This window comes from Rhopalosiphum maidis, chromosome 2 (assembly GCF_003676215.2).
Source record: "Rhopalosiphum maidis isolate BTI-1 chromosome 2, ASM367621v3, whole genome shotgun sequence".
NCBI lineage: Eukaryota > Metazoa > Arthropoda > Insecta > Hemiptera > Aphididae > Rhopalosiphum > Rhopalosiphum maidis.
Window position 1 is genome coordinate 29958685 of NC_040878.1, and position 13548 is coordinate 29972232.

A 13548-nucleotide genomic window follows, 5' to 3' on the forward strand; every position below is an offset into this window, starting at 1 on the left:
GATAAACTTATGTGTTTTCTAAAATAAGTATTCTACAAAATAATATACGACTTATTTATAATAAATATATAATTATATTTTAATTATACCTAATTTGTACACTATATATTATATGTATATACTATATACTATACATTGCTGGCTATGTCTTCTAAAGTTCTAAATCCTAAACTATAAAGTATAAGTGACTAATAAAGGTGGGCATAATATATTTATTTATTAACGTGATTACGTACTTATATCCAAATGGGCAGAACTTCTTTCGCCTAAAAATGGAAAAATAGTTTCCTCTTTTCGCCTACAAATAATTGTATTCTTTTCGCCCACGGTTTCACGTTTTACATTTTGAAAACCACTGCTGTCTCAAAATTTCTCGACTGACTATATTAATAAAAATCAAAATTAATAATTTTAAAAAAATCATATAATAATCAAATAAAAAAATAGAAAAATATATAGGTAATTATTAATAATAATTAACATTGCGTAGCTAATACGTACGACATATCTACATAATTTATGTACAGATTTATAATTGATACATATTATACTTAGATACTTATATCTTTTTTTACACAATAATAAAATGAATTATATAATAATCAATAGTGATCACTAGTTCATTAATATAAAATAATATTTTAGGTATTTGTCATTTATTTGTATGACGTCGTTAAAAAAAAGTTATTCATGAATTTAATTTTATTATTTATAATTGAATTAAAAAAATTATTAATTTTGATTATTATTAATAATTACCTATATATTTTTCTATTTTTTTATTTGATTATTATATGGTTTTTTTTAAATTATTAATTATGATTGTTATTAATATAGTCAGTCGAGAAATTTTGAGACAGCAGTGGTTTCCAAAATGTAAAACGTGAAACCGTGGGCAAAAAGAATACAATTATTTGTAGGCGAAAAGAGGAAACTATTTTTTCATTTTTGGGCGAAAGGAGTACCGCCCATCCAAATAAATTCTAAAATTCAAAACTAAATAAAGGCATGTACCAGTTGCCTTTAAAAGTACCTTTTTTTATACCAATGCCCCCCCCCAAAAAAAAAAAAAATACCTAAAATAAAATTTACTAGTTGTCCTCACATATTGTTATAGGTAAGTAAAGATGATTATAATACCAATCCATAAAATAGAGGAGGTAAATATGTAAGTAATAATAATACTTGTAGGTAATTAAAGGATAAATACAATAATTATAAGTGGAATACAATGTAATTTACCAGAATAGGTAAAATAATATAAAATGATAAAAAAACATTGATATTTGCAATTATATATAAATTATAAAGATAAGTAGGTAATGTAATTTATAACATAAAAAAATTCAAATAATAAAAAAATAGTATAAAATGATAGGTAAAATTTATAAAAATAATATGAATAGGTACAATAGAATAATAAATATAATAATTATAAATATACTTAAACGCGTCTATGCGCTTTGGTAAAATACTATCTTTGTACCAAGTGATCTATTATTATTGATACAATTACTGCCATTTTATATACTATGATTATTATTTAGATATTTATCTCCTCTATTTTACAGTATCTAATAATTTATAAAGGCAACTGGTACATTAGTTTGAAGGCAACACCCCTAAATAGAGTAAATAAAATAAAATATATTTTTTTTGGTTTCAGTGTAATGTTATATGCAATAACTTATATTTATCTTATCTATAATTATTTTTGCTTATTTTATCGTTTTTATTTTTATTGAATCATTGGTTATATGTGTAGGTACGATAATGAATTTAAAGATTATTATTTAATCCATATCATTAATATTAATCATCACTATATAACTCAACGTCTCAACACACTTAATTTTTAAAACTTACCCTCTCCCATCTAAAGAAAGAAAATCAGTGGAATGAAAAAAAGAAAGTTTTTCTGAAAAATAATTCATTTTACGGTTTTATAATAAAAATGAACTTGCAACAAAAGTATCTTACGAAGTAACACATTTGATAGCCATATGAAACCATTTTCGGATGTTGAGCATTTAAAAGATTTGTATTGAAAATGTTGTAAATACTAAAATATAATTTATAAAATATTAAATTTCTCATTAGATTTTTTTTAAAAGTTAATAATATTAAACTCGTGGCATAGATTATTTTGAAACAATATCTACATTTTTTGAAAAATATAGAATAAATTGACAAAATTTAATTTTTCTGGTGTCTTTCAATAATTGGAAATAATACTGGTTTTATTTCTCTTATAAAAAATAAAATTAATAAATTTCCATGAAGTTTCCAAATGATTTTAGTATTGTTATAAAAAAAATAATTTAAATCGTTTCTTTGAACAGTGCCAAAGATTTAAACCACCGAAAATTTAAAGAAATTTTTCCTAGCTAAATTCTCAATATAGTGGTATATTATGATATACGAGTATACTGAAGTGTAATGGCTAAGCAAATGTTAAGTCTTAGAACGAACTTTTTTCTTTGTGAAAATATGTATTTATTTATTCACGAACAAAAAACTGAATTCCCAGAAATAAAAACTTTAAAATTTTAGTACAAACTGTGCAAATGTAACTCAAAGTTTAAATATACTTCAAACTAATTTGCAAGGAGAAAATAAACTTATCTTGCACATGATCAATAAGATTTTTGCCTTTAAAGTAAAACTTAAAATAATGAAGAAGTATCAGATAATGATTTTTCAAATTTTCTCAAATTCAATTTAACCATGAAAGAAGATATCGTATTTTCTAACAAAACTAACAATTAAAATCTTAATCCTCAATTTCTTGATCTACTGGACACTATAAAAAACGAAATTAACAGTCGTTTCAATGATATAAAACACTTTTGTAATACATTTTGTTGTCTTGAAAATGTGTGGTTTTAAAATTAATATTTTTAGTTACAATGCTGAAAAGCGAATTAATAGACTTATAACATAAAATAACATTAAGAGGTATTTTTAATGAAATAAATAACGTAATTGATAGATTTTTGGAATACACTGAAAGAAAATTAGTAGTTTCCGTTTTATAAAATGTAATAGCAATTTTAACATTCAACATATTTGTGCAAAGCCACTTTTAGCAAATTAATATTTATCAAAAACGATATAGAAATCGTTAGAGGGGTAATGTACATTTGTACGATTTATTGCGGTTGTCAACATCAAAATCATCCGAGTAAATAAATAAAATGATTAAAAAAACAGAAAATAACGTCTATCAACATCAAAACAACTTTAAATAAAAATTCAATATCAATTTAATGCTATTATTAATATGTACTAATATCATAATAATAAATTTAATAATTTTTATAAACTATGATTTTTTTGCGATATTATAATTATAAATTAATAAAATTTAATTTGTTTATTCATTACCATTAAAAATATATGTATTCTGCAAGTAATTTTCAAAATTATTATTTGGCCTTTCTAAAATCCTATAGTGACGATCGCAGCCATATTATTATAGTGTCTTTGTATATTTATGCAGTATGCACCGTTTAATTTGATACATCTAACCAGTATTAACATATATACACTATTTATACATACTTCATAGTGTATATAACTATATATATATATGCATTGGATATCCCCCCCACTTTCTTAATACAAAAAATTGTGCTCTATAATTTATAAACGATAACCTCACCATGGGTTATCGCAGTATGATAAATAGTACCAAACCACTTGCACTAAATTCAAAGTTTTTTCGTGCTAGTCATTAGTGTACGTTACAAATTCCGAAACACAATGGTGATTTTTGTGTTAACTGTAATAGGATTAATGCTTGCTGCAAGTGCAGCGAATGCCGAAGAAATCCACAACTTTCGCATGTGTCGGAGTGAGTATTGCATTGATACTTGCATTGGTTATAAATTATACAATTATGCATTTATGCCGATTAAATCTTATTCCATTTTTCATAAATTACTGTTTTTTTCTCCATTTTAGATACTAGATGTGAAGTATATGATGTGTTTATTGATCCATGTCCCGAAGCTTTAGACAACCTTCCATGTGAATTACCACAAGGCATTAACGCGTCTATCGTATTTAAATATAAACCTAGTATGTATAAATATTCTTTAAAGAACCTTACAACACAATAATAAGAAAAACCAAAAAATTGACATAATATTATGTAGGTAGGTACGTAAGAGGTATTTAGCTTAGTATACATAATAATATGTATATAAAACACCAGGAAGGCAGGAAACACTTACGTATATGGTTGATCGCCGAAATCAACGGTGCATTCACCATGCACCGTGCACAATGCAAATAATACATTGAACGCATATTTATAACAAAAGTAAATGACCCTATTTTAAGAGAATACCTAACCTAACATAGGTCTTCTATTGCAGTGGCAAGTATACAATTTTTATCAAAATATTTTTAATATTATCCATAGAAAATAGAAATAATAAATACAAAATATTCAAAATTTTATTGTTTTATCTTCAAAATAAATGTAAATAAATTGAAGTTGAATTCCAAATTAAAACAAAAATTCATATAGAGTGAAAATTAAAATATCACATAAGTATTATTAAAAAAAATCTTTATATAGCTGCCTCTCAGTTTGTATAACCTTATTGATCAATTGAATATAAATTTACAAATATTATAAAAGGTGAATAATAAGTTACAATAATATAATAATAATATAACTCGTATACATAAGAATTCTTAATTTTTATTTATCATTGTAAATACCTATAGGCTTTAACATACAGCCATAGTATAATAAACTATATTAAAATATAATATAGTACTTACCTTATAAGTTGCAGTGTCCCACCATAAAAATAATAATAATATTCATTTACAGAAATTAATTTCAATTTACAATATAATATAAAAATATACAATGAAAATATTTACCCCAAAATAATTAATATAATATTGCATATGTAGAAGTAATATAATATTTCAATAATAGTAATAATCTTAATACCTATGTATGTAAATATAAATAAAAAAAATTTAATTAATTTCTACAATTAATAAAACTAAAAAAAAAAGATTTATTAAAATCAATAAATGTTTAAGTGCTTCTTAGCCATTAATTTATTACATGGTTATAATTAATCATGTAATTTTTGTTGCATTCGTTAATAGTTTAATCTAATTATTTTTTATGATTCGAAATCATTTATACCAATTCCATTTAAATACTTCTATTCAACATTTTAAAATCCGACAACGTTGGAATTTACAACTATTAATTTAAATTATTTTTATTTAAAAAAAAAGAAACTTGTAGACAGAATTTTCTTAGTTATTTACAAGATTGTTATATTTATACAAATCATTATACCTATAGGTATAAATATAGGTTTTATACTCGTAAATATGAATAGTTATTGCTATTAATATCAGTTTAAAACTTATATATTATATGTGTGTAAACTATACTTTCATACGTGCATATTACAAATTTTTACTAGCTGTATCTTAAGTTGTAACTGTTATAAGCATTCTTCCATTTTCAAATATGTCTGTGACTATACACGTACTATATGTATTCTATATATTTTTATTCAAATAATTTAAAATGACTCAAAAATCTAAATGTAGCTATTAGTAACTACATAACTTATAAATACATTATTGTTTAATCAAATATTTTATTTTAAATACATAATTTATAAAATATTTATACATTTAAATGAAATATCAGTATATAATTAATGTTTTAGATAAAAATTATTCTTGTTTTCTTATCGTTTACTTTTAGTCATTTGTATATGTTGATATAATTCCTATTTTCCATTGTATACTTGTATCTATAAAACTGTAAAATCCATAGGTAATAATTTTTATGATTTAATACAAAATATAATTATAAAAAATTGGACTAGTGAGTAAACTTAAGGTGTAGAGAAGATTACTGTAATTCAAAGTGTTCAATATTAATTCAATGATATACTTGTATGGTTGTAGTAATGTATACGAAAAATGATTCTGAGTGGAGATAGTCTATCAATTATGGATATTGTATATCTTATTAATTTCATTGATTATATTAATTTACACAATACTCAAAATTATTCAAAAAGCTGTTATATTATTTTATAATTATTTCATATACAGGTATATATCAAATACCTAATATTATTATTTATTTTGTTTACTTATAAAACAATAGAATTATGAACATGAATAATTTTGCGGTATAAATATCGCTTAAAATAAGTTTAAAATCTGTTAAAATATTTAAAAAAATGTCTCTGTGTTGTGCTTTCTAATAATGATATGCGTATAATAACAAAAAGTTTCAAGTCCCTGCAAAGATTAATAGTTACTAAATTATCACAACAAATAAGAACTAAAATAATTTAATTATTAAATTTCTTCAAAATTTAAAATTTGAATGTACATAATATACAAAATTTTGGTTAAATATTTTCCATATTTTTTAATGGCAATAATAACTATTGATGAAAAATATTATATTAAATTGTCAAACTTTTTTAACATAAAAATAAAAACTATTATTTATAAATCGAATATCGAAATAAAACAAAAACAATAATTTTAATTTAAAATACCTTTAAATAACATACAAAAATCCAATATATTCTTAAAATAATTTCACGTCTAGTAAATTTTAATATTATTTTAATATTCTATCAAAATGTAGTTATCCATTTTTCAGTAGCAATACAAAAACCAAATTAATTTTACAAAACAAAGTTTGGAAGTTCCCTTTTTCCATCATTTTATTATTTTTATTTCTCTTAATTAGTTTAAAAAGTACTTAGACTTTTTTAGTACATCTCCCCCCCTCCCCCCAAAAAAAAAAATAATAAATAAAATACAAATTAGATTCAGTTTTCTATTGGAAATTACCCTCAAAGTTGAAAATTAAAATATTTTTATTGTTCTAAAATGTGAAATTACCAAAGAATTGTAAGAAAACACATATTGGAAAATTATAGGTTAATTTATTGCTCTGTTTAGAATCTAAAATTATATTCGTTAAGTCTTAAATTTATCTAATAATTATTATGAATAAATCTATTGTTTACGAAAATAAAAGAATACCTATATTTACATTATGTAGTGAGACTGTATGGATAGAGATAAACTCTTCACGATTTAACGACGAGGTCCACTTTGTCGTGAATCTGCTTCGGTGATGATAAAGCTTGAAGTAAATAAATAACACGTAGTAAAGTTAGAAATTTAGTTAATTAAAAGTCATTGTACATTGACATATATTTACCACATACGCATTTTTTTTTTTAAATATTTAACTCTAAACTATATTAAGATTATTGATATCTCATGTTGATATAAGGCAAAGAATTTAATACTTTAATGGAAAATTTAATGGAACAAATAAAGAGTTGAGTTTATTGTAATATTGAATACTAATGTTTAAACATAAAAAATTACACTATAAAAATATAAGTGCGTTTAAGCTATTGTTAGGCTAATTATAAATAAAGACAGAGCAAATAACTTAAGTCTTTTCAGTTTTACCATACTATTATAAGTGTCGTTATTTAAAAAAAACACATTATACTAAATGTATTTATTGTGTTGAAATTTATATACTTATTTGTTAAAAAGTTCAATAAATTGTTTCGATATTCGATATCTTAAAATATCTAAAAATTAACACTAAATCATTTTTTTGTTTACTCAGAGCCCAGAAATTTTTTAGATAATGAAGTATTATCAAATATCGTTATTTTATAAGAATTAACAATAAATAGGTAGGTACCTACTTGAGTTCAATTTATTAGCAATTAGTTCATTAATTAGTTTATAAGACGATCATCTAGAATGATTTTATATCTAAATCACAAATAAATTGATCAATTATTAAACATATACTCATAGATTAGATAGTAATTGAAAATTTAAATAAATATAAATGGATTTTAATTGATATACTTAAACAAATATAATTTATTAAATAATATCTCAAATATTAAACAACTAAAGTGATTTAGGTATTGATTTTATTCGATTTTATCCTAAAATATCTTAATTTACTGCTTATAGAAAAAAGTCTAACGTTGCGTACAGTCATTTTGGGTCTCTGTTGTATAGTTGGTTTCAAACATAGGTATCTCGTAAGTCGTGATTTAGTATATTGCACTGTATAAATCATATTTTAAAACTTAAATTTGTTTTCAATGTTTAACCTTTACATATGAAAAATTATTTTCTGATTGGATATAGTGTATCAAACTCTATTTTGAGTCAATTATCTTTCTATAATTCTATTGTACGAGTGAGTAAGTGTAATACCAATAGTATATTGAACTAAATTATGTCTAAAATATTACATATATTATACTCGTATTATTAATTATTACTATAATATTATAATATCTAATATCATTAACTTGTGTACTATATTTATTAACTTATATGTGAATAGTCAAAACCAATGTAAAGTAAAACAGTGTAAATATATTTGTAATAAAGTAGTTTTAAATTAATCTAAATATTTTTTAAATTTCATTGTTTATAGAAAATAATAATGTAAATAATGGTAAAATTGTCAAGAATGTACGATTAATAGTTTTTAATAACAAAAAAATTATTAAAATAGTTCTAAAAAAAATTGTTATTTGTTTGATTTACTGCAAATTAAAAAATATTCTGCGCATAAAATTTCGACATTTTAAATTTAAAAAAACATAAGAATATTTTATAAAGAACCAACTTTCTATCATATTTTCAAGCCTATTAAAATATCTATAAAAATACTATACTTCTGACCTACTACTATATAGATCAATATAATAATATATACATAATACATTTTACATTTTACATTTATTACAACGTATATTAAACATCAGTACAGTAAAAAAATATCAATTGGTATTTAGTAAACCCTTTATATCAGCTTACATTATAGAAATATAGACTATTAGAGTCTATTCAATACATTTCATCTATATATAAATATATATATATATAAATTTATGCTCATATAAATTTAATAGTATTGTCAAATAAGTGTCTATATCTACTTATTATTATTATTATTATTATTATTATCGAATATATACTAATAAATAAAAATAATATATTTCTTTCTTTGTCATATTGACTTAAAAACTATACTGAACAATTTTCAATTTAAGTTATAGATAGATTCTTTGTGACTTATATATAGTAGTTCACTCATATATGAACTTTTCTTATATATATATATAAGATTGCCATCGGTTACATATAAAAAATTATTATTTAATTTTCTGTATTACTTATAATAAACTTATTTTATTAAAATGTAAAATCGAGTAACAGGCAACAGCTACTATAATATATTATAAGGTAAATGTGTGATTGAGGTTTATATAGGTATTAAAAAAAACCTTGATAATTTTAACAGTTATTAAAAATATTTCAACTGAAGCAAAATGGATACCATTAATATATAGATTATTTGATATAGTCGACTAATATAAATATTATTGGTCGAGTTATATCTTACCTTATTAATACTTAAGAAGATACTGAGTTGTAGACCAAATATAATATATTATATCAAATTTTGCACAAATTGTATTTGGGATTTCGGACATATAGGGTATTAGTATATGAATGACACGGTAATAACTACATTATAATATATAAACGGAAAAACTGTATCGTTTATGAATGAAGATTATTGAAACAAAAAATACTCGGCCAATTTTGACGATTCGAGGAAGGTTTAGATATTATATATAAGATTGAACCAGATTTTTGGGATGGCTAACCCATTATTAATAATATTAAAATCATAACCACATATTCATTTATATGTGCTTACAATAATTAGTAACACGTAAGAAAAAAATAAGCTACATCACTATGATTACTATATCCGTTGCAGGTGAATTGCCCGAGTTTAGGGTGGTTATAAATTTTTAGCTCACAAATTTGGAAAATCAATAGTTAAAATGTTAAATCCTTCCGTTTGGTTGTTGGTTCGTTCTAATTTTTAATTTTGTACATATTTCATGTAGCAACTAGCAGGAAGAAAACTTGAGGTGTATGTCGAAAAGAAATTTTTACCAAGCCGTAAAATTCCTATAGGTTTATTACTAATTATATTCCCTCGCCTGGCATAATATTTCATTAACGGGTAAAAAAGCTAAAGAATCAATTTTCCTACAAAATAAATTAAAACATTAATTTCCCTATATGTATACATTTACTAGACCAAGAGATTGTATTTTTCTTTAAGTACTCTGTGTAAGCTGAAAATCAACCTTTTATACGTTTATAATGATTTCCTAGCATAGAAGTGACTATATTTAATAAAATCGTACCGTAATCGTAATATTTTTGCTTGGAATATGGACATGAACTAAGATGTTATGTAATTTTTCGACATAATTTACGGTCTGTTGTATTATCTACTTGGATATCGAACTGGTTTTGATATCTTATTTCGTATTTGAGTATTATTAGCTTATAAAGTACACATAAAGCCACGATATGAACAGTCAAAATTTATTCCGTTATACTATGTATTCAGTTTTTATAATAATTTTATTGTTATTTCTTTAACTATTCCATTTTTTTGCTATACTTTTCTTATTCTTTTGGTATTTTTTGTTTTCTTTTTTGCCTTGCGTTTTTCTACTGTTGCCTTTTTTACTTTTTTTTTTCAAACCCCAGATTGCCCATCTCGGTTTTATTTATCCCAGAGCAACATGCAGTGTTAATATTATTTCCTTTTTAAATAATTTATTATTTATATATTACAAATCATTCTTATTATCTATTCAATTGAAATAATTGAAAATGAATAAATTATATTTTACTTAATTCAATTTAAGCAAATAAACAATGTTTTTAATATTAATGCGTTATTCATAGATTGATAACAGATTAGAAAAACAAGGCTATAGAAAGTCTCAATAATTTCTATAACAATAGTCAATTATATAGAATTTTATAATATTTATGTTTCAATAAAATAGAAATATATAGGTATACTACAACATAAATTACACAAAGTAATAACCGAAAAATTACTTTTATTTGTAAATTTGTTTTCTATAGAACTTTTTCTCACATAATATATTCTAATAAGCACATAAAATACAATCAATAAAAAACTAAACACTAATCAATAAACTCATACTACATTAATAGAATTTAACAAATGAAATTTAAGAATTCGAAGATGGGCTAAGCCTTAGATACCAATATAATAGCATCAATGCAAACAACTAAATAAAATTGTCGACATACATTTTGATTAGGATTTGCATCATAAAAAAATATTCACAAAGCTGCAATAGAGAATAGTTTTACCTAATTATAAAACTATTATTTTGAAAAAGTTTCTTAAAAAAATTATAATATCAATAATTAAAATATAATATGACTTATTATTGTCGTGTATAATAAACAGTGTTCATAAGAAGAAAAAAGCTGAAAATATATACTGACACAGTTTTCATTGAATAGTCATTTGAATAGGAAACATACTTATAGTTATAATAGAACACGGTTGTATAATGATACGTACATCCGCCGACATTCCTCGTCTTCAGTGTATCCCCGGATACAAATCTTACAACGAATTCGGATACCTAATCGAGTTAGTTGTCTGCTTGATGTATGCAAAACTTGTTAAGTATATATAATTACCTATTATTGTTACTTAATAGACTAATAAAATTTACCATTTTGAAAATGTTATAATCCAAACTCTAAATAGTATAAATAGTTAAATATTATCTAAATATAATATTATAATTCAGATTTACATTTACATTTAGCTTCTGTAAATAAAATAATAACAATAAATTGTGGTAATTGTAATGTGATTTATCGATTATTAAAAATATATCAAAATGTAGTTTGATAAAAATCTTAAAGTAAAAACGTAATGAAATCGTTAATATTATAAAGTCAATAGTACTTGAGATATATATATATATATATATATAGCATGCTCACTTTTTTATACTAATAGTTGAAATAATATTTCAATATGAACGCGGACGTAGTGAAAATGACAGGTTTTTTTGGAACTTCACACGTTATAAATATATAATGTATTACTTCTAGGCTTATAAGCTATTAGAGTATAAGTGAATATAAGTAAATACAAAGTAATTATTTCTTTCGCGTTTCAAACAAAATAAATAATTATAATAAATAAACTATTATTTGGAATATTATCAATTATTAATTACTAACTAAGTACTAACTAAAGTGGCAAAATGATTGGTTTAGACTAACGTCAAGTTAGTTAATTAAGTCCAATGCAATTATATATTAAATGAAATTTTCAAAAAAAAAATAATACATTTTAAGTTATGAAAAATAATTATAATTTTATTTCATTAAAAAAAAAAAAATAGAGAAAAAATAACAAGATTTACACATTTACAGTACTTAAAAATGGTTGATTGGATTGATATAATTAAATATTTTTTATATTTAATTCGTTTTAATTTCTTAATGTATTTTTTGAATACCCATTAAAAAATGTAAATTATTTAAATAATAAGTAACAAGTATAGTATTAATCTGTAAATTAAATAAAAACATATCGCCCACGTTTCTTCTGCGATAAACTTAATACTTAATATAATTAAACCTAATGATGCAATATAAATTTAAAATTTATTTTAGCTCGTTTTTGTTTAAGATAAAATTAATTATATATCAATGTAATACCTCTTTGAAACATTTTAAGTTTTAATAATTTGAACTGTTTCAAGTACTTTTGACATTTTCTTATTAAAATATTTTTAAATTAATTTCAGAATTCGGTTCTGAAACACCACAAACAAGACTATACGCTGAAACTCTTTTATTGGACATGCCATTTATGGACATGGACCCTAACGCATGCTTATACACAAATTGTCCCATCTTGATGAACGTCGAACAGAATTGGCTGTACAATTTATTCATATCCACAGACTATCCTAGGAATAGTTACACAGTAAAATTGAAGTTCTGGGACAACGGACGCAAAGCCGATAAAAAAGACGAATGCTGCTTTAAATTTGATATGAAGATTGTTTAAAGGAAATGGAAAATACTTGCAATTATATATTGACACCTATAATAGAATAGAATATAAATACTATTATTATTATTATTATTATTCATTATACAATTTAATAATATATAAATACATATAATTTTAAAAAATATGAGTATATGCAGTGCTTGCCTACACGGCTACACATGTATATAATATAATATACATAATCGCCATATAATAGTAATAAAAATTATTCATTATATATCATTGTAATTTTTATTTAATATTTAATAAACTATTTCTTTGGTGAGTAATTATAAAACAAAAATGAAACGTCCGTCTGTTTGAGGACCATGAAATACATCTCTCCGCTTGCAAACACTTGCATGCACACACATACGCATAAATAAAGGTGAATCGCGTCTGCGATATGACATAGTGGCGACAAACTGTTAGGTTGAGAATAATACTACTAATAATAATAATAATTACCTTTTGAACAATTAATTTTTAACGGTCCGGAAAGAGAAAAGTTTAATGATCCTTTGAGA

At 22.7% G+C, this 13548-nt stretch overlaps 1 protein-coding gene across 1 annotated transcript; it reads left to right on the forward strand.

The window, feature by feature from the left end:
• Positions 1-3688: 3688 nt before the first annotated feature.
• On the forward strand, positions 3689-13264 carry LOC113553824 (MD-2-related lipid-recognition protein). Its single transcript, XM_026957366.1, has 3 exons — positions 3689-3856; positions 3967-4083; positions 12771-13264. Exons 1-3 carry the CDS (start codon positions 3766-3768, stop codon positions 13034-13036), a joined length of 474 nt encoding a protein of 157 aa, XP_026813167.1. The 5' UTR covers positions 3689-3765; the 3' UTR covers positions 13037-13264.
• Positions 13265-13548: the final 284 nt, after the last annotated feature.